Source organism: Diospyros lotus, chromosome 15 (genome assembly GCF_014633365.1).
Source record: "Diospyros lotus cultivar Yz01 chromosome 15, ASM1463336v1, whole genome shotgun sequence".
Classification (NCBI taxonomy): domain Eukaryota; kingdom Viridiplantae; phylum Streptophyta; class Magnoliopsida; order Ericales; family Ebenaceae; genus Diospyros; species Diospyros lotus.
The window spans coordinates 899,718-922,456 of record NC_068352.1 but is presented as its reverse complement, the minus strand read 5'-3'; the positions used below and the strand labels follow the sequence as shown (position 1 = coordinate 922,456).

The 22,739-nt window shown below is 39.0% G+C and overlaps 1 protein-coding gene and 1 non-coding gene across 2 annotated transcripts; both read right to left on the bottom strand.

Annotated features, from left to right (window-relative positions):
• Positions 1-226: 226 nt before the first annotated feature.
• On the bottom strand, positions 227-333 carry LOC127792716 (small nucleolar RNA R71). The gene has a single exon (XR_008021188.1). It is a non-coding gene; the product is annotated as a small nucleolar RNA R71 (small nucleolar RNA).
• A 15,577-nt stretch (positions 334-15,910) lies between these two features.
• Positions 15,911-22,739, bottom strand: LOC127792133 (uncharacterized). Its single transcript, XM_052322503.1, has 3 exons — positions 22,456-22,739; positions 21,523-21,574; positions 15,911-19,992 (listed from the first exon to the last, which is right to left on the bottom strand). Exon 3 carries the CDS (start codon positions 16,697-16,699, stop codon positions 15,911-15,913), a length of 789 nt encoding a protein of 262 aa, XP_052178463.1. The 5' UTR covers positions 16,700-19,992; positions 21,523-21,574; positions 22,456-22,739.

Genomic DNA, 22,739 nt, shown 5'->3' with positions numbered 1-22,739 from the left:
AATTGATGAAAATCCACACTACCATCTCTCTCGGTTTCTAGAGTATTGAGGTAACTTCAAATATCAAGGGATCAACGAAGAAGCAATGAAGATGCGACTTTTTCCTCATACTTTGAAAGACAAAGCTCGGGAGTGGTTGGATTCACTATCACCTGGTAGCATCACTACATGGGCTGATTTGGTTCACAAGTTCACACTTAAATATTTTCCACCAGCCAAGATCAGCAAATTAAAGCATGAAATTTCGACTTTCCAGCAAGCTGAAATTGAGAACTTTCATGAAGCATGGGAACGGTACAAAGAATTGCTAAGGAAGTGTCCAAATCATGGGTTTTCTTTACCAGCTCAAAATCACTATTTCTATGCTGGGTTAACTCCTTACAGCCGTTCGGCGGTTGATTCTACAGCAGGTGGTTCCATTAGAAACAAATCGGCTGGAGAGTTACATGATCTTTTTGAAACAATGAGTGAGCAATTTGTAATGTGGCCGGATAGGAGTTCAAATAGGAGAGCAGTTGGAGTACACGAAGTGGATATGAATACATTGATGTTGGCCAAGATTGATGCTCTTTCAAAACAGATGGAAAACTTAAAATACTCTCCATCAGTTAACATGGTGCAAGGATCTCTTCCAGTTTGTGTAACTTGTGGGGCAAACCATCTGTCATCCGAATGCCCATTGACCGTTAGGGATCATTCACTCACAGAGCAGGCTGCGTATGCGCAAAATTTCCCACGTCAACAAAATTTCCAGCGTCCACAAAATAATCCATATTCTCCAACATACAATCCCGGCTGGAGAAACCATCCAAATTTTTCATATGGCAACAATTAGGGAAATCAAAACCCTCCCCAAAACCCACCAAAGCAAGGAAGACCGCATGAGGAAAAAGGAGGATGGGAAGCAGCAATTTCAAAACTTCAAGAACGAAGTGAGCGGACCGATGCAGCCATCAAAAATATAGAGACTCAAATTGGGCAGTTAGCCAAAATTCTTACTGAGAGGCAACAGGGCACATGGCCAAGCAACACTGAAGTTAATCCTAAGGAGCAAGCAAATGCAATCACCACAAGGAGTGGAGTGCAACTCCCGGAAATCCATGTTAAAAGACCAAGTATGGAAAAGAAAACTGATGCCGAAAAGGAGATAGCAACTGAGAATAAAGAGCCCGAAAATATAGCTGAACAAGAAAAAGTGGTTTCATCACCAATCAAGCCTTATGTTCCACCAATTCCATTTCCTCAAAGATTGCGCAAGCACAAGTTGGATAAACAATTTGAGAAATTTTTGGAGGTGTTCAAAAAGCTACATATCAATATCCCATTTGCTGAAGCTCTATCTCAAATGCCCAGCTATGCAAAATTTATGAAGGAGATTCTATCGAACAAGAGGAAGCTTGAGGAGCATGAAACCGTGATGCTAACAGAGGAGTGTAGTGCCATTTTACAGAATAAATTACCACCAAAGTTGAAAGATCCAGGAAGTTTCACCATCCCTTGCACCATTGGCAGCTTATATTTTAAACGGTCCTTATGTGATTTGGGTGCTAGCATTAATTTGATGCCATTCTCTATCTTTCAAAAGCTTGGTTTAGGTGAAGCAAAACCTACAAGGGTGTCATTGCAGCTAGCGGATCGGTCCGTGAAACATCCACGTGGAATTGTCGAAGATATCTTGGTAAAAGTGGACAAGTTTATATTTCCAGCAGATTTCATTATTTTGGATATGGCTGAAGATAGGGATATTCCCCTTATTTTGGGGCGACCTTTTCTAGCTACTGGACGAGCTCTTATTGATGTGCAAAAAGGACAACTCATGTTAAGGCTGAATGATGAGCAAATCACTTTTAATGTGTTTGAAGCACTAAAATTTCCTACTGCTTCAGATTCTTGTTTTCGAATTGATATTTTGGACAAAGAGATAGAAAACACATTCGCTTTGAATCAACCATCAGATCCTTGGGAAGCATGTGTGATGCACTCACAACTTGAAGATACCGACTCGGCTATGATTGAAGAATGTGTCAAATATTTGCAAGGATCTGAACTTATTCAAAAGGGAAAGCATTACAAGGCATTGGGCACGGGACCTCCACGACCTTTACCTTCCATTCAACAAGCTCCGAAATTGGAGCTAAAGCAGCTGCCATCCCATCTTCGCTATGCCTATTTGGGTGAGTCCTTTACTCTTCCAGTTATCATTGCTAAATCCATTAACCAAGAAGAAGAGGAAAAGTTACTCCGAGTGCTTCGGGAACATAAGTCAGCTCTTGGATGGACTATAGCTGATATAAAAGGTATTAGCCCATCTCTTTGCATGCACAAGATATTAATGGAAGACACTTACAAGCCGGTAATGCAACATCAACGACGGCTAAATCCTCATCTGCAAGAAGTGGTTAGGGCTGAAGTACTGAAGTTACTAGATGCTGGAATTATCTATTCTATCTCAGATAGTGCTTGGGTTAGCCCGGTTCAAGTGGTGCCTAAGAAGGGAGGTATTACAGTGGAAAAGAACGAAAATAATGAGCTCATTCCAGTTCGACCTATTACCGGATGGCGGGTTTGCATCGACTATCGTAAGTTGAATGATGCAACGCGAAAGGATCATTTTCCTCTACCATTCATTGATCAAATGTTGGAGCGCTTAGCAGGTCATTCCCACTATTGTTTCCTTGATGGCTATTCGGGATACAATCAAATTTCAATAGCTCCAGAAGACCAAGAGAAGACAACGTTCACTTGTCCATATGGTACATTCGCCTACCGACGGATGCCGTTTGGTTTGTGCAATGCCCCTGCTACTTTTCAGCGGTGTATGATGTCAATCTTCTCCGATATGGTAGAAAGATTTATTGAAGTGTTCATGGATGATTTTTCGGTCTTTGGTTCTTCATATGACGAATGCTTAAAGAACTTGACACTTGTTTTGAAGCGTTGTGAAGAAATGAACTTGGTGCTCAATTGGGAGAAATGTCACTTCATGGTCCAAGAGGGAATTGTATTGGGACACCGAATTTCAGTTAGGGGTATTGAAGTTGACAAAGCAAAAATTCAAGTGATTGAGAAGCTACCTCCGCCCACATCCGTTAAGGGTATCCGCAGTTTTTTGGGACATGCCGGTTTTTATAGAAGATTCATTAAGGATTTCTTCAAGATTACAAAGCCTTTATGCAACTTGTTGGAGAAGGACGTAAAATTTGAATTTTCTGAGGAGTGCCTAAAATCATTCACCACTCTAAAGGAAAAGTTAATTTCCGCACCTATTATTGTGGCACCAGATTGGAACATGCCGTTCGAATTAATGTGTGATGCTAGTGACTATGCAGTTGGGGCCGTTTTGGGACAACGAAGGGACAAAGTCTTACATGTGATTTACTATGCTAGTCGGACTCTCAATGATGCACAAATGAACTACGCCACAACAGAAAAAGAGCTCCTAGCAGTGGTTTTTGCTTTCGAAAAATTTCGATCATATCTCATTGGTTCAAAGGTGATTGTCTATACGGATCATGCCGCATTGAAATATTTATTTTCAAAAAAAGAGGCAAAACCAAGGTTAATCCGCTGGGTCCTACTTCTCCAAGAGTTTGATTTGGAAATTCGAGATAAGAGAGGATGTGAGAATATGATAGCCGACCACCTCTCAAGATTGGAGCAACAAAATCAATCTGAAACAGGGGATATTAATGAAAAATTTCCAGATGAGCAGCTTTTAAGAGTGGAACGAGCAAGCAACGAAACAGAGGTACCATGGTATGCCGACTATGTCAATTACCTTGCAAGTAACATCGTACCTCTTGATTATGATTACCATCAAAGAAAAAAATTCTTTTCGGAGCTCAAATTCTATTTTTGGGAGGATCCCATCCTTTATCGGAGAGGAGCAGATCAAGTAATCCAGAGGTGTGTTCCAGAAGATGAGATGGAGATGATCTTAGAGCAATGCCATGCCTCCCCCTATGGTGGACATTTCGGAGCAACAAAAACAGCAGCTAAGGTACTCCAATCTGGGTTTTATTGGCCAACTCTATTTAAGGATGCTCATACCTTGGTAAAAAAATGTGATAAATGCCAAAGAATGGGGAACATCTCCAGGAAGCACGAGATGCCCTTACATGGCATTCTTGAGGTTGAATTATTTGATGTTTGGGGCATTGACTTTATGGGGCCGTTTCCATCCTCATTCTCCAATTTATACATCCTAGTGGCAGTGGATTATGTCTCCAAGTGGGTCGAAGCAGTAGCACTACCAACTAACGATGGCCGAGCAGTGGTAAGTTTTCTGAAAACGAACATCTTCACTCGTTTTGGAACTCCTAGGGCCATTATCAGTGATGGCGGGAAGCATTTTTGTAACCGGCATTTTGAAGCTCTTTTGGCGAAGTACGGGGTAAGGCATAAAGTTGCTACGCCATACCACCCCCAAACAAGTGGCCAAGTGGAAATTTCGAATAGAGAAATAAAGAAGATCCTTGAGCTTACAGTGAGTACTTCTCAAAAAGATTGGTCTAAGAAGTTGGACGATGCATTATGGGCATACAGAACGGCCTTCAAAACTCCGATTGGTATGTCCCCATATCGCCTTGTTTTTGGCAAAGCATGTCACTTACCTGTTGAGCTAGAGCACCGAGCATATTGGGCAATGAAGAAGCTGAACTTTGATCTCAAGCAAGCTGGTGAGAAACGGTTGCTACAGCTAAATGAAATGGATGAGTTCCAGTTGGAGGCCTATGAGAATGCCAAATTTTATAAGGAGAAAACCAAGAAATGGCATGATCAGCATGTACATCGAAAACAGTTCCAAGTGGGGCAAAAAGTGTTGTTATTCAACTCACGTCTCAAGTTGTTTCCAGGCAAACTACGTTCGAGATGGTCAGGCCCGTTCACCGTGGTCCAAGTATACCCATATGGTGCAGTTGAAGTGACGCATAACACCAAGGGCACGTTCAAAGTGAATGGGCAGAGGCTCAAACCTTATCTTGGCGGTGATTTTACCAAAGACAAGGTTTCCACCGTGCTGAGCAATCCGGAATGAGCAGCAGCACAGTCAAGCTAATGACTCTAAACAAGCGCCTTTTGGGAGGCAACCCAATTCTCTATCCTTTCATTTTTTTTTATTTATTCTTTCTTTCAGTTAATTGTGTTAGTTCTTTTATTTTCGTTATTTTGCATGTGTTAGAGAGTGCTTTGGGTAGGAGAAGTTTATCCTTTAGAGCTTGGGTTTTATATACATATAAAAAAAAAAAAAAATTTAAAAGGGGGAGCTCGCGCCATAGCCGCGGCATGCATGCCGCGGCCGCAAGCGCGAGCCAGCAGAGCTTCTGCTGCTCGCGGGCGGGCCGCGGCATGCATGCCGCGACCTTACCGCGCCACAGCAAAGTTGCTGTGGCTAGCGGGTCGGCCGCGGCATGCATGCCGCGGCCGCGCTGCTGTGCGGGTCGGCCTTAATAGGCCGACCCCCCCCCCCTTGCTTTTTATTCCCCTCATTTTGCTCTCACTCTCCCTTTTCTCCCTCCCCCCGCCTTCGCATCTTCTCCCAGCTAGCACCCAGCCCAATTTTCCGCACTCTCCCTCAAGAGCCCCCCCTCCACCTTCATCATTTAAGGACTAAGCCCAAGCAAAGATGGCACCCAAAACCCGCTACACTCCAGCCGCAAATAAGGGTAAAGCTATTGCAACCAGTTCAAACACTTCCAAGCGGCCGCGAGTTGATCCGCCACCCTATCCAATCTACCTTACTACCAAAGCAGAAGAACGAGCTCGAGTGATAGAGTCATGGCCTCTCCACCGAGAGCGGGAAGTTGACTTGGCTAGCATTGCGGTTACTGGGGTTTCTGAGATTATTCATGCCAAGCAGTGGCTCAAGTTTTGTGCAAAGCCTCCCAAGATATATCCCTCCGTGGTTCGAGAATTCATCGCCAACTTCAACGACAACATCCTTGGAGGTGACGATGACGATGAGGAAATTCATGCCTTCCATACCTATGTGCGCGGAGTATGGGTGCCATTCAGTCCGGACATCATTCAAAATTTCTATCAAGTGCCATCCGGAGCAGATCTCGGGGACATAGAAGATTGGAATCAAGTGGCTCGCCTTTGCTTTAATGAAGACATCCCACCGGTGTGGCCAAGCCACAATGTGGTGCTCCATAGTGAGCTTAACCTCAAGGCGAAGATGTTCCATTACATCTTATCTTCTAACATCGCTCCATCTTCACACATGACAGAGATATACCCTCCACGGATGCAGCTTCTTTATGCCTTGACTACTGGATATGCGGTGAATTTTGGTGAGCATATCTTCCAACAAATAGTCGCCCTCGCCTTGACCAAAGGTAATAAGAAAAGGATTTACTTCCCAACTCTCATCTCCGCATTATGCAAGCAAGCCAAAGTCCCTACATCTGCATCTGAGCTTGACAAGACGAAGCCCGCACGAGGAGATGAGATCCATGTTAGTCCAGCTACTCCGGTCACAGCCGCCGCCACCTCCCGAAGACCATTGATTCACTTTGGCAATCCATGCACCACCTCTTTTGCCCAGGTACCTTCCTTCCTTTTTACTGTCTTTCGAGCCCTTGGGACAATGGCTCATTTTAAGTTTGGGGGGAGGGTTTTGATGATCCAATCATGCATTATATGTTAATCTACTTGGTCGTCTATAAAAAAAAAGAAAAAAAATATATATATATATATATATAAAAAAAAAAAAAAAAAAGAGAGAAGAAAAAAAAAGAGAGAATTGTTTTGTTGGGTAGACATGCCATCAATGATGAATCTTATTTGGTACCATTTTGATGAAACGAGTAAAGATAGTGATGCTATTCATTTCGGTTTTGTGATTCACTATCCATGTTAGACGACTATTTGAGCACAAGTGTCAGGAGGTTAAATGCATAGGTTTCCATATAGACTTTCACCCTTAAACCCACTTTGTGAGCAATTCAATCATAAAAAAAAAAAAAAAAAAAAAAAAAAATTGAAAAGAAGAGTTTGGGGAAGATTGAGCCATGGTGGTAAATGTTGAGAAATGTGTCGACTCCGTGCATGTTAAAATTTGTGTGGAATGTATTAGGCATACTAAGAGAAACTAGGCAATGACCATAGGCTAGTGATCTCATCCCTATGTCACTATGTCGTGCACCAAATTAAATTTGAGCCTGCATATATCTTATACCTTTCTTCGTAGCCTGAATGACTTGAGTGATTATGCCCGTAGAGGTATCTTAAAACCTGGTGCCCCGTGGTCATCTGGCTTGGGAGTCATCGGCTGAAAGCTCGTTACAAGGGTCATTCAGAAAGCTTAATGGAGTGAAGGCTTGCACATAAGATATTTAAAAAAAAAAAAAAAACTCAATAATGGTGCCGATGTTTGTAACTCTTAGGGATTGAGAAAACTGGTGGGTTTGACTGTCTAGTGGATGTTAGCATGCTGAATCGTTCAAAATAAAAGAGAGTCCTCACAAACCAAGACAACGCCATTTTTGGCTGAGTCCAACCAAACTTGAACAAGAAAGAAAAGAGTGATTGAGAGCACCTAGGGACTAAATGAAAAGACCAAGTTTGGGGGTGGAGTGCATATTACGAGCGAGAAAGTGTACATGACCATCGAAGGGTCGAGATACCAACAACCTTATGCATGATATTGTACCTGACAAGATTCGCACACACACACGTCAAAACATGGAATGAGTCCAAAATATTTGTGTAGCATTACTAGAAAACTCTGTGTGAATCATGAATGATACCAAAATCTGAGGCTACCTGGAAGGCTATCCAACTTGTAAATTGATTTTGAATTATTAACTATTTTCTCCTTGAGGGGTGATATATTTGAGTCGATAATCTTGCTCGGGACGATCAAGAGTCTAAGTTTGGGGGTATTTGATAAGTGTCTTTTATACACTTATTTTGGTCTATAAACTTAGCATTTATACATTCAATGAGCATGATTTCTACTTGATTTGGTTCTATATATGGTTATGTAGATGTGGAGCATGTGTTAAAGCGGACATGGAGCAAAAAGAGTGATTTTTTGTGCATGATGGGAGTGAAATGAAGTTTGGAGGCATGGTCGGGTTTCGAATTAAAAAGAAGCAAAAGAGTATCGAAAACAAGAAGTTGAAGATGATAAAGCAAGAGGCCAAAGAAGAAGGCTAGCGGGCTTATAGCGGTATGCATACTGCTGTAGCACCGCTATAAGACTTAGTTTCTGGAGCTCACGGTCTTACAGCGATATGCATACCGCTGTAGGACCGCTTTAGGAATTATTTTCTGGAGCTCACGGGTCTGCAGCAACAAGCATACTGCGGTAGGACCGCGGTAGGGTTCAAAGCTTCGTGACAAGGCCGTTTTAAGCCCGTTTTGATCCAAATAAAAGGAAAATAGACTCCTTTAAGGTCAAGGACTTTGATAACTTAAAGAGAGCTATATAAAGGCTTATTTTTGGGAGATTAGGTGAGCTTTTTGGAAGGAGGAGAAGACGGCAAGTTGAGGCAAAAAGGGGAGATTTTCTTGAAGATCTTCGGTTTTGGTTTTATTTTTCTGTTCTTTATTCTTTGCAACATCATGAACTCCGTTTTTATTATTTTTTCGTTGGTTGAAACTATGTTAGGCTAAGTACTTTGTGGCTAGGGTGATTGATGAAACCTAGTTCAATGATGGTTTAATTAAAAGTATTTGGGTTTTATTTTATTCTTGTCTTTTGAGTTGATCGTTTGTTATGCACCAATTCCGTTTTGATGCTTGGCCGCCATTAGAACGTGTTTGTGATTTATATTGCTTTCGAGAGATTCAATATAGATTAGCACTTGATAATAAATGACATAAGGTTTGATAATAGGTAGAGATACCGTTATGCCTTGTGAAATCTTATTTTGATGATCATTGTGGATAAATGCATGTTTTTATATTTGCAGATTAATTAGAGATAATTAATCTCATATGTGAGCATAGATTCGATTGACCATCGAGAGAGGCTTTTGATTAACTTAGGATCATCGATTTCCAGATCAAAGCAAGAATTATAAAACTCAATCACTGAGAGATTAAACCAAATATAGAACTACGGTGGATTCATGAACCCTAGCGCATTAGATTCCCATATTTAAAACCTAAAGAATTATTTTGTGTTTTCCTTTGGTGAGTTAGTTTTAATTTATATAAAACTTCCATTGAGTATTCTTTGAGTTGTGTGTGGCTTATTAAAGTTAATAGTGGTTAAAGTAGGGACCAAAAACCAATCCTCGTGGGAACGATACTTGATTCATCATTATATTACTTGTTACGATTCCGTACACTTGCGGGAAAGAAAAAGATTAACAATTGCTACTGTTTTTAGAAGTTTGGTTGGTAGTTTATTGTATTTGACAACTACAAGATCTGATCTTATGTTCCCAGCCAGTTTGTTATCTAGGTTTATGCATACACCAAGTCAAGCTCATCTGAATGTTACAAGAAGGGTGTTGAGATACATTAAAGTTACAACTGATTTTGGTGTGTGGTATGAGAAGGAAACTGGTGGCAATTTACAAAGATATGTTGATAGTGATTGGGCTGTGAGTATGGAAGATTGAAAAAGCACCTCAGGCTATGTTTTCTCTTTTGGCTCAGGCCCTTTTTCATGGAACTCTAAGAAGCAAGAGGTGGTAGCTCAGTCAACTGTTGAAGCTTGTATATTTCAGCTGCTAGTGCTGCTAACCAAGCCATCTGGCTTAGAAAGTTATTGATTGATCTGGGAGAAGAGCAAGATGGACCTACTATCATTTTGTGTGATAACAAATCTACCATTGCTATTGCCAATAATCCTGTGCAACATGGTAGAACCGAACATATTAAAGTCAAATTTCATGTCATAAGAGAGGCAGAGAAGAATCAAGAAGTTAAGTTGTTGCATTGCAAATCAGAAGTATAGATTGCAGATATGCTCACCAAGGCACTTTCCAAAAACAAGTTTGAAGAGCTGAGAAACAAACTTGTGATCTCAAAGAAAAGTATCAAGGAGTGTTGATGTTTTGAGACTTTTGTGTTTTGAGACTTTTTGCAGAGAGGACCAGCTGTTACTTTCCATAGAGAATCAATTTTCATTTTATGTTTTATGTTTTTACTTAGTCAATTTAGTTATTGTGTAGTTGCTTGATTTTAGGATCGTGGTTAAGGTCATGCTAGGTAGTTAGAAGTAGTGGAGGTAGTTATTTCACACTTTCTCTCATGTAATCAATAGTATATAAGTTTTTCATGTAATCAATAGAATGGTTCTCCTCCCGTTTAATTTATTTTTGTGCTGCAGTTTTTCACAAAGATCATTCTTTGTTTGATGAAGCCTAATTTCGGTGATCCTCGTGGGTAGAATTTGTTCGGCTAGCTATGTAGCGAGGTGATGATGTTCAGTTAGCAGGGGGCATGGCTTCATTTTCAGCATTTGGAACAAAGATTTGTGGACAAATTGGTTAAAACAATATCATCCTTGTTTTCCTGTTCACCCTTGCTATTTCTCTCCTCTTTTTCCAGTTTATTTTCCCATTAGCCAAACAGGAGTTGAATTACCAGTGACATTTCCTGCCGCCAGCACTCCATTCCCAATCTCCACTATTGTGGAAGTACCCAAATATATACAACTATTGTTCTTGTTGTTTAAAAGGCATTCGCAATGCACAAACCTCTCGCTTTATAAGGGTTGTGAAAGAGTCGTGCTTATAACAGTATCTTTTTCTTGCTTTTTCACAAATAAAACACTTCCACAACTCAAATCTGTAAAGAGCAATTTTAACACTACTATCAAAATCCGACCTCTATTGTTATTATAAACTAAATCAAGAATAATTAAATTAAAAAAAAAAAAAACGAAGCCATATGTGATTTAAAATTAGATATTATAACTTAGAGATTATGGTTGGTAACTTCTCAGTTCCCATCATATTTTTCCATTACCAAAGAGTTTTTGGATGTAGTTTTGTTATAATAGCCTGAAGGGAGAGTCTCTAGAAAGATTAGAAAAGAAAGAAATAAAATTTCCTTGTATTATGCTGTTCAATAGCCAAACAGGGCCTTACCTGTTTTCTTTTTTCACACACTGCCCTGCATTTGTCAAATTCTTAATTTGTGGCTATTAATGGTGCTTAATTTGTTTAATTTCCTTATTGATTTTGACATGGTCAGTTTTCTGAAGCCCCCATCACTGAGTAATGTACAAGCAGGCCCATTAGTGTTTAAATTGATAGGCTTAATGTGGTTCTAGAAAAGAATGATCTGATAGGAGAACAAACAGGTAATGCTACATTTCTGCAGCATAATCTTAAGGTTAGTTTCTCTTATTTGAAGATGGATTTCATTATTGGCATTTAATGATATTAATTTAGTATAATATAGGTAGCAACTCAACTTGATTCTTTTGGTGTTTTCCTTCCACCCTTTTTTACCTCTTTTGTGAGCCAGGAAGTTCAATTTTTTTTTTTTTTTTTTGTAAATAAGAAATTCATTGAAACAAAAACACAAAACGTCTACACTTTAAAAATAAAACATACCTCAAACCTCCCAATATCAAAACCAAAACCAAATAAAGAAACAAGTATAAAAACATACAAATAAAAAACATTCATTCAATTACAACAATATACAGATGCCAAGAGAAGTTTTTAAAATGCTGAACTTCAACCCCCCCTAAACATCTAAAAACTTTTGATGCAAATGCTAACATTTATAATACTAACACCCAATTTCTCACCACTTGAGAAAGATATAAACAAAATCTGAAACCGTCAATACATAAATATCTCTAAATATAATAAGATACATTCATGCAAATGACAACATTTGTGAAAAGACACTTGATTACTCTTCAAAAGTTAGCATTGTGTGTGTGTTTATTCTTCGTGAATCTCCTTACGTCACACCGCAGTAAATTAAATTTAGAATTCGTTACTTTTATAGGTGAACATATTACCTTTATAGGAGTTGTATGCATTTGTCATCTATATTTAAAACAAAAATTTAGAACTAAAATAAAATAAAAAATTTGTTCTGAATCTAGTGAAGTGCATTCATGATCAACAAATAAATCCATTGGGATAATGAAACAAAGAGCTTGTAGCTAGGAACAATTTTACACAATAAAAAGTTCTAAGCATGATCTCTGAACTACTTGCTTTGCCTTTTCAAGAAAAGTTGCTGCTGATAGAACATTTTCTTTATGAAGGAAAAATAAGTCTTTGAGATCCATCTTATGGCCTCTCCCCCTCCCTCACAAGGAGGTTTTTCTCAAAAATGCAAATCAGATGAGCTTAATTATACTGTGGTATATATATGCTCCAAAAATGCTGGTTCTTTGTACATATAAGAGGCCTAACTGTATTGGCCTCCAAATATTTCAACAGTCTAATGTCAAATTTTCTTTGAAAGTACAGGTACATGACCCTCCAATAAATGAGAGCACTAAAGTCCATTCAAGCATGAAAGCTTTTGTTCTTCAAGTGTGATCTTCTCATCTTTCTTGCTGTCATTGAATTCTCTGTGAAATGACTGGGATTGTTGAAACTGATGAGAAGCTGAAATCACTCACACACTTTTTATTAAATTCACAGAAGCTTAAATACAAGAGATTTGTAACTAAATCAGCTACTAATCCTGAAAACCTGCTACAAATCCCGTAATCAGCTATAGTCTTTCAACAGAAAGCTAAATTTAAGCAACTAAACTTGACTTGATAAGCACATAACAAACTCCTAAAAAATCTGCAACAGAAGAAAAAAATAACAACCTCCTAAACTCATGGATGACTCAGCAACTAAAGCATAATTATCAACACTCCTCCTTGCTTTGGTGGCTGCACACACCAAGCCTAGTCCTTAGAGTTTCAAATCTGTCCCTGGGCAAAGCTTTAGTGAAGATATCAGCTAACTGATCATTGGTTCTGCAATGTAGCAGAATAACTTCTTCTAGCTTCTGCACTTCTCGAATGAAATAAAGTTTAATATTGAAATGTTTTGTCTTTCCATGAAACACTGGGTTGTTTGAGATAGATATGGCTGCTTGATTGTCAACATAAATCTCTGTCCTCTCCTTTTGTTCCAGCTGTAAATCAACTAGAAGCTTTCTTAACCACAAAGCTTGATTCACTGCTGATGTAGCTGCTATGAACTCAGCTTCAGCAGTAGACTGTGCAACTATATCTTGCTTCTTTGAGCACCATGAGAAAATCCCTGAGCCAAGTGTGAAACAGTACCCAGAAGTACTCTTCATGTCATCCACAGATCCTCCCCAATCTGAATCAGTATACCCTAGCAGCTTGAGCTCCTGATTATGACTGTATTGAATTCCATAATCTAGAGTTCCCTTGACATACCTTAGCACACGCTTTGCAGCCTTGAGATGAGACTCTTTTACACAATGTAGGAACCTGGATAAAACATTGACCGCCTGAACAATATCAGGACGTGTTACAGACAAGTACATTAGGCAGCCTATCAGACTTCTGTAGCTATGTTCATCAGCTTTCTCAGCTCCATCTTCTTTGCATAACTTTTCCTTTTGATTCATAGGAATGACCATGGGTTTGCAATCTTCCAACTTAAACTTCCTTAGAATCTCCTTAGCATATTTTTGTTGGCTCACAAAGATTCCTTGCTGATCTTGTTTAACCTCCATTCCAAGGAAGTAGGTCATCATTCCAAGGTCTGTCATCTCAAAAACCTTCCTCATATCTTCTTTGAACTCTTCAACAAGCTTGACATTGCTTCCTGTTACTAAAAGATCATCAACATATAGGGACACAATCAAGATGCCAACATTCGAACTCTTAGCATATAATGTGGATTCACTTAGACTTTTAGCAAACCCAAGCTCTTTGAGATAGTCATCAATTCTGCTATACCAAGCCCTAGGGGCCTGTTTTAATCCATACAATGCCCTTTTCAGTGGACATACTTTATCCTCCTGTCCCTTCTTTGCAAAGCCTTCTGGTTGTTCAACGAAAATCTCCTCCTGCAAGTAGCCATTTAGGAAGGCAGATTTGACATCTAATTGGCATACCTTCCATTGTTTCTGAGCTGCCATGGCCAAAAGCAATCTAATGGTGTCTAGCCTTGCAACAGGAGCAAAAGTTTCTGAAAAATCAACTCCTGGTACTTGTGCAAAGCCTTTAACTACTAACCTGGCCTTATGTTTATTGATGGAGCCATCTGCATTCAACTTGGTTCTAAAAACCCACTTCACACCAATAACATTTCTATTTTGAGGTCTGTCTACCAGCTCCCATGTTTGATTTTTCTCTATCATTGACATCTCCTCCTTCATTGCAGCCTTCCATTTGGGGTCATTTTCCGCTTCACTGAAAGTTGCTGGTACTAGTATTGCAACACTGCATCTTTGGTAAATATCAGTGAGCAATCTGGTTCCTCTAACTGTTGGATCATCCACAATTTCATCTGGAATTAACTCAGGTAGAATAGTTTGCTTTGCTTCCTTTTTTTTCCAACACCATTTCTCATCCTCAACAAAATGAACATCCCTGCTGATTAGAATCTTTCCAGTCTCAGGTTGAAAGACTCTATATGCCTTTGATTGTGAGCTATAGCCAATGAAAATACCAGGTTCTGCCTTCTTGTCCAGTTTATCCCTCTTTGCCTGTGGAATATAAGTAAAACAAAGACAACCAAACACCTTAAGATTCATAACTTGAGGCTTACTGCCAAACCAAGCCTCATATGGTGTTTTTCCTTCTACTGCCTTTGTAGGCAGTCTGTTGAGGAGAAATATAGCAGTGCTAGCTGCCTCTGCCCAAAAACTTTTAGGAAGATCCTTCTCATGAAGGAGGCACCTCACCATCTCACCAATAGTTCTGTTTTTCCTTTCACTTACTCCATTTTGTTGTGGAGAGTAAGGAGCAGTGAATTGATGCTCTATACCAGCCTCTTCACAAAATTGAGTAAACTGGTTTGAGATGTACTCTGTCCCATTGTCAGATCGAATGGCTTTGATCTTGCATCCACTTTGATTCTCAATCCAAGCCTTGTATCTCCAAAAAATACCTGCAACTTCAGACTTAAACCTGAGAAAATAAATCCAGCTCATCCTTGTAAAATCATCAATGAAAGCTATATAATATCTACTCCCTTTCAGTGATGGTTCTATCTTTGGTCCACTCAAATCAGTGTGAATGAGCTGCAATTTTTTTGTTTCCCTCCAAGCCTGTTGTGGAAACGACAACCTTGTTTGCTTACCAAATTGGCAAGCTCTACAATTTGGTAAATGCTCAACCAGAGGTGGCAATCCCTGCACCATTTCTTTTATCCTCATCAGCAATAGTGCTGCTTGATTGAAATGTCCCAACCTCTTGTGCCATAACTCAGTTGTCTGTTCTGAAATATTGTAGGCATCATGTTCCTCTTTCATAAGATCCAAAGAGAAACTTTTGTTCTTTATCTTTACTCGAAACAGTTCATTTCCTTCTGCATCCTTAATCAAACACATCCTATTTTCAAATAGGACTTTGTATCCTTTTTCAAGCAGCTGTCCAACACTTAAAAGATTTTGATTAATGTCAGGAACATAATAAACATCAGGTATAAGCTTGGTACCTGAATAGGTTTCAATGGAAACTGTTCCTTTTCCTTTGACTTCAATACACTCTCCATTTCCTATTCTGACTTTAGTGGTAGTTGACTTGCTTAGTTCCTGAAACAACTCCTCATCATTTGTCATGTGATTAGTACAACCACTGTCCACCAACCAACTTTCTCCAGAACTGACAGTGGAAAAACAAGTAGCTACAAACAATTGTTCCTGCTCTTGCTCTTGTTGATCTGCTACTTGTGCACCTGCTTGCTGCTGTTGATTTTTGTTCTTGCAGATCTTAGCAATATGACCTAATTGCTGGCACTTGTGGCACTTCACATCAGGTCTCCTCCAACACTTAAAAGGAGAATGACCTTTTTTTCCACAATGCTGGCATGGAGGATAATTTGATTTGTCTGCTCCCCCAGATTGAATTGCAAGGCTGATCAGCACTTCCTTTCTTCCCCTGCTTCTTCTTGCCCTTGATCTGCAGTTTGGCCTGTAAAGCCCCTTCAATGGTTCCTTCTTGCCTCATAAGTCTTCTCTGCTCTTGTACCTGAAGAGCATTCAACAATTCTGCCAAAGAGATGCTGGACAAATCCTTTGAGTTCTCCAAAGAAGAAATTGTTGATTCAAAACGTTCTGGAAGAGTAACCAGAATCTTCTGGACTATTCTAGAGTCAAGAAACTCACCACCAAGTATCCTTACCTTATTTGCTATGCAAAGAAGCTTATCAGAATACTCTTTCACAGTTTCTGAGTCTTTCATTCTTTGCATCTCAAACTCTCTGATTAGGTTCAGCATTTGGATCCCTTTGATCTTCTCATTTCCCTCATACTCTTTCTTGAGAAAATCCCAAATTGCCTTTGCTGACTTGAGAGTCATAATCCTGGTAAAGATAGTTGATGAAACTGCTGTAAAAAGGCAAGCTTTTCCCTTGGATTTCTTCTGCTTCTTCTCTTTGTGATTTCTGATCTGTGCCATTGTTGGATTCTCTGGTAAAGGTGGAACTTCGTAGTCCTCTTCCACTGTTTCCCAAAGATCATTGGCTTCCAAGTAGGCTTCCATCCTCACTGCCCACATTTGATAGTTTTCTCCGTCGAACACAGGAGGTGCCGCAGCTGTAAAGGATGTCTCAGATTGCATTTTTTATACTCACAAGGTCCCTCAAGATATGACGGCTCTGATACCACTGTTTAAACTGATGAGAAGCTGAAATCACTCACACACTTTTTATTAAATTCACAGAAGCTTAAATACAAGAGATTTGTAACTAAATCAGCTGCTAATCCTGAAAACCTGCTACAAATCCCGTAATCAGCTATAGTCTTTCAACAGAAAGCTAAATTTAAGCAACTAAACTTGACTTGATAAGCACATAACAAACTCCTAAAAAATCTGCAACAGAAGAAAAAAATAACAACCTCCTAAACTCATGGATGACTCAGCAACTAAAGCATAATTATCAACAGGGATTCTATCGAGAGTCAGATTCCTGGGTTGAATATTCAGAATAATTCCAATGATGATTTGCAGGAAGTGAAAGCCTTGACAAGATTTTCAGACCAGACAAGCTTAGTAGAGGCATTAATCTTGGCAGCATTGGCTTCAGTCCACCACCACCGCTAAATTTCACTGCTGAAAGACGACAGTCAACCTTGGAGTCCACTCTGGCTGCACTCGAGGAGCTGATCCTGGACTTTGATTAGCTATTGAATCTCCTGATCCTTAATTAGACATTGCGATCTAGAATGGGAAAACCCCATGTGAGGTGTGGACGTGAGGGTTGCTTGGCTTTTTCACCTTTTCTGACAATGAAGGGAGTATTTTTTGTCAATATAGTTCTGGGGCGTGTTTTTCTTTGATATTGAACCATTACATATACTTCTAACTTCACCCCGAACTCTTTACACTTTCAAAACCATTCTCAATTTTTGCAAGTATTTGACACAATATAGCATTGTTGTTTTCAAAAATCTTGTTTATTGTTTTACTCGAGCTTTGTGTTGCAAATGAGAGGAAGCAACCTTCATTAGCAAAGGTCCTTTCCATAACAAATTATAAGTTATTTTCATATTGGTTTTTTAAGCTAAATATTGAAAGGAAACTACATGAAATTGGTTCATTTTCCTGCATTTTCTTTGAAATCCATGATCTGGTCATGTTCACTTTAAAGGTAACAGTTGAGGCAGAACTGGGAGACTTCACCTTGGTTTAGAAATGCTGTGGTGCCCAGAGTCAGCTGAAGGGCGCTATAATTCTTCAGCCATTTGCATTCCCAATCAAACTGCTATGTGCAGAAAGCACATTTACTAAGGTAGCATTTGTTAAAATGAGTAAGATAAAATTTTATCAAGATAACTTATCTGTAAAATCCAAGATAACTTGTCCAAAGAAGAAGGAAGAGATAAATTTATCTGAAAAATCTAAGACAAAAAGTCACATGACTTCTTTGTAGATAAATTTAACAAACACAAATGAAAATTATTTTTGTCTGAAATGCTTTCCATATCCCAATTTTTTCAATATATATCTTAGTTAACAAATACTACCTAAGCGAATAACTTTAGACCAAAATTTTAGAGTAGAATATGATTTCATATCTATGGTTTTGTATAAAAGATGTTTAATTAGCTTTTTTGTAATTGTAAGCAACTTTTAATAATGTTTTTTTTTTTGGCTCGGACATAGAAGAATGTTTTTCTTTTCAATGTAAAAACTGTTCATATCTATGGTCTGATTTCTCCAACTGATTATCGTTATCCATCCTTAAGGCAAACAAATGATTATCTTTCCATTGAAAAGAAAAACATTATTCAAAGTCCAAGCCCAAAAAAAAGAAATTACTCAAGCTGCTAACAATTAGGAAAAAGCTAATTAAGCATCTTTCATACAAAACCATAGATATGAAATCATATTATACTCTGAAATTTCAATCCAAGTACTCACTTAACAGATGTGTTTTCTTCACATAGCAGTTTGATTAGAATGTAAATGTTAAGAATCATAGCGCCCCTTTAGCTGCACGCAGTGCTGCTTTCTTATTCGTTGACTGTGGGCACCACAGATTAAAAACCAAGGTGGAGTCCCCCAGTTCTGCCTTACCTAGGAAGTGAACCTGACTAGATCATGGCTTCCAAGAAAATGCAAGAAAATTAACCAATTTCACGCACTCTCCTTTCAGTATTTAGCTTAAAAAACCAATAAGAAAATAACTCACAACTTGTTATGGCAGAGACCTTTGCAGCATTCAAAATGAAGGTTGCCCCCACTCATTTGCAACACAGCTTGACCATGAGCGGGATTTGTTGGCTAAGGATGAGGCTGGTGTTTTAAAGGCTATTATTGATCATCAGCGGGTGGTTCAAGAGGGAGTGGGTTGCAATGAATTCAATGGGATTTTTGCTAGCTACTGAGTTTTCTTATTGTTGTAGGGTCATGAAGCCTCTTGGTTTGGATCTTTGGCTCCATGGGTGGTGCCTAGTCATTTTCTAAGTTTTCTACTTGCTGGGATTGGAGGCCTTCAGTTATTGTGAAAGCCATAATCTTGGAAAGGGCAATTCCCACTCGGCAGATCTGTTTTCCCCGTGGGTGGGTCTTATCCAGGGTCTGATGCAACTTGCAACTTGATATGTTGGCACACGAAGGAAGATTGAGTCCTAATGAAGGTTGGCTCTTAAGCTCTTAATGAAATGATCCCTGCTTTTTTATTGGCACATGAAGTTTGGCTGGAAGTTCTATTTGTTGGTTTTTGGCAACCGCATTTTGATCAGCCTAGCATCTGTCTATCTTTCTTTCATTGCAGCTTTATCACCTTTCTGGGCATGTGTTGGTTCTGGCAGTTTTTTATTCTGAAGGCATTATGGTTTTGAGTCTCATTTCCTTTCCCAGTTTGAGGTTTCTGCCACTCATTTTGGGGGGTTGGGTTAGGATGTGTTTGGTTATAGTTGTTGGTGGACCTTTTGGTGTCTTTCAGTTCCATCTTGTAGTTAGTTTGGTTCTGTTCAGGTCTGTAATTTAACTTAATCTAATAAAAATTTGAACCTTCTTTCAAGAAAAATAAAAGCTTGTGTAAAACTGTAAATGAGATTTTGAAAATAATAACAATGCCATATTGTGCAAAATACCAGTAAAAATCGAGAATGACTTTCAAAGTGTAAAAGCTTCGGGGTGAAATATGGGGGGTGTATACAACGATCCAAATATCAAAGAAAAGCACTCCCAAACCTTCATTGACAGAAAAAGCACTCCCTAATTGATAGGAAAAGTGAAAAGGCCAGGAAACCTTGCATCCAATCCTCACACCAGGCTTCCCCTTTTTGGGTCGTAATGGGTAATTAAAGATCAGGGAGATTCCATGGTTGCCCTACCATCTAAAAATGGAATTTCATCAATATTGCACGCCCAGCTCACAGTGTAAAAACACTCATCCTTCTGATCTGCATGGCACAAGGAAACGCCAAATGCTTTTTTAAGATGATGGAAACGCTTACTCGAAAAGTTTATAAAAGTAGAAATAAAAACAACAATGCTGAATTCTCTTAGATAATACATCTTCAACAATCATGGCAATAACATTTTCATGAACCAAAATAGAAACTGTGACTGGTACTACCCCCTAATAGGATTGTGGGCTCCACTAGGAAGTAGTAAGCCTCATTTCATGAAATTTGTACTAATTGTCAAGTATAACATTATAATTAATAATCGCGTGCAAAATGAATAACAGTATCTGTAAATATCATAAAAGACTATCAGAATATCTCCTCAATCGATCTCATCATAAAGCAATAACATCCTTGTGTTAATTATACCATCACAGACCAATAATAAAAGTTAATAATTATCATGCACCAAATAGTTAATATCTTCCCTACAATCAGTGCACTGTCCTATAGTCAGTGCAATCATTGTGTATCCAGCAACATGACTATGGTATCACCATGTCTCATTGCTGATTGAGAGGGCATTTGGCTTAGCTTATTTTCTGGTCAATGAGAACTTATAACCTCTTCAAAGGCTTACTTTTTTTTACCTATTTGGCAAAGTTAGAAGAACTTATAAGCTCTTCCAATAGCTTTTTCCAAAAGTTGGTACGCCTAACCTTTTTTTGAAGAGCTTACAAGCTGTCTTAGAAAAACTCTTGATAACCAAGTAAAAGACCAAAACACCTATCAAATGAGCTCTTACAACTTTTAAGTTCTAGTGCTTAAACCTGCTACCACTTAAGCCAGATCTGAAAAATGTTAGGGGGAATGGGGTAAGTCTTGACAGACTTGGTGTGGGGTAAAAAGAATTCCAACACAAGGAAATAAGAATTAATGCAGCAAGACATACAAACATGCCATGCTAATATAACTAAAAAGGAACAGTAATAAAGCATGATGATAAGAAACATGTGCAATCATGGGAGTGAGCAAGTAGAACTAACATTCAATCATATCATATCACATCACATCAAATGTAATGGTGGAACAAACTCTCGCCCATTACAACACAACAACAAAACATTCTCGTGTCAATCATATACTAGAAGTGGAACATATCTCTCACCCATAAACTACGTGGTGCACCAACGGCTAATGAAATCAACATAGAGTGTTCTAGCTAGATATTCCAATGTCATGAATGAATAGATAATTATAATAGTTCTCTTTCATTAGAATTAGATATTCCAATGTCATGAATGAATAGATAATTATAATAGTTCTCTTTCATTAGAATGTTCAAATTCATATATGCAACAGTAATGCCATAATCATTATCAAGCAAAGTTGTGTAGTATGGAGGCAAACTCCAAGATGATCATCAATTCCTAACAATTAAAATTAATTCTTATCCCCCCATTTTATGCAATTTAAAAGAATGAGATGTCATGAATGATTTATAAGTTAAGACTACAATAGTAAATAGATAACAAGAACTGCGAACATGCATAAAAAACACCAGAATACAGTTCAACTACTCACACTGATTAAGAATCTGCTCAACTAGCTCCTGCCTGGAACGTGTCAAGGCCACCTAACAAAATATTCACAAAAACAAAATAAGAACATAGTTAAATGAAGAGCAAATATATGAGGCAACCCCCTAATGACCCAAAATAAGTGTCCTAAACAATAGACGGATCACATGGATAGAACAAGCTCAAAAAAATGGAGCGGAACAACCTAAGGCACGGATGTTGACGTCATCACAGGACAGGTGGATTGGATTGGTCCAGCTGGTCAAGTGGATCTGGGTTTAAGTTGATCAACAGTACATGAATTCAAGTCAAAAAAGTTCTTAGGTCATGGGTTTTTGGGTCTTGATCATCAGGTCAGTCCAAGTCTGTTAAGTTAGTGGGTCATTTGGAATGGGCCAGTCAGTTCTTTTAATTATCTCAACGGGCTTACCTAAAACAAGGGAATTCGGATAGCCCAAAATAGAAAAGAGACCCAAACAAAGATGGAATAACTAATTAGAATAGGGAATAAGATGACACTAGATCCAAACAACTAAAGAAAAACCCTTAATCAAAGAGAAGTTAGGGTAGATGCTCGGCCGCCACCTTTCGCACATGGACCGCGTGTATTGTACCCACGACGGGCCGTGTGGGGATGTTGGCCTCCGCCACGGTGGCTAACGAACATGGCATGGCTGCCATAGGCAAGGCCATTTCGATGTAGTGGTTTTGGCCGAGTGGGGTTTGAAGGGGAGAGAGATTCGGGTAAAGCTCAAGAGGGATAGACTTAGGGTTTTGTCAAGAACAACAACAACAAAATAAGCACATAGTCATCATTAATCAAACCGAGAGAAATCGAGAGACTGCGTATAGCACACAAATCTAGCCACGATCGATAAATCCCCAAATCGAAATCAAGAGAAGATTATTAACACCCAATTGAAGTAATCAAACGTACCTCAAATTTTGCAAGTCAAGGATTAGTGCTGAAGGCTTCCTCGAGCAAGGTTTCCAAAGGGAAAAAACTTTGATTGAAAGATTCCAACGTAGTAGCGACGAAAGCGAAATAAGAAGGAAAGCTTGGTTGATGGATTCCATGGTGGATGATTCAAAAAGAGAGAGAGAGATGCCAAAATATTTTGAGCCCTAATGGCCCCTAGGTCGTTCTACAGAGCCCAACAGGCTTACCAAGCCGCTTACAGAAAATGGGCAAAAATATAATTTTACCCCTGCCCATTGTTG

Coding starts and splice junctions, on each gene's coding strand:
- LOC127792133 (XM_052322503.1), bottom strand. CDS start 16,699: ATGCAATCTGAGACATCCTTTACAGCTGCGGCACCTCCTGTGTTCGAC.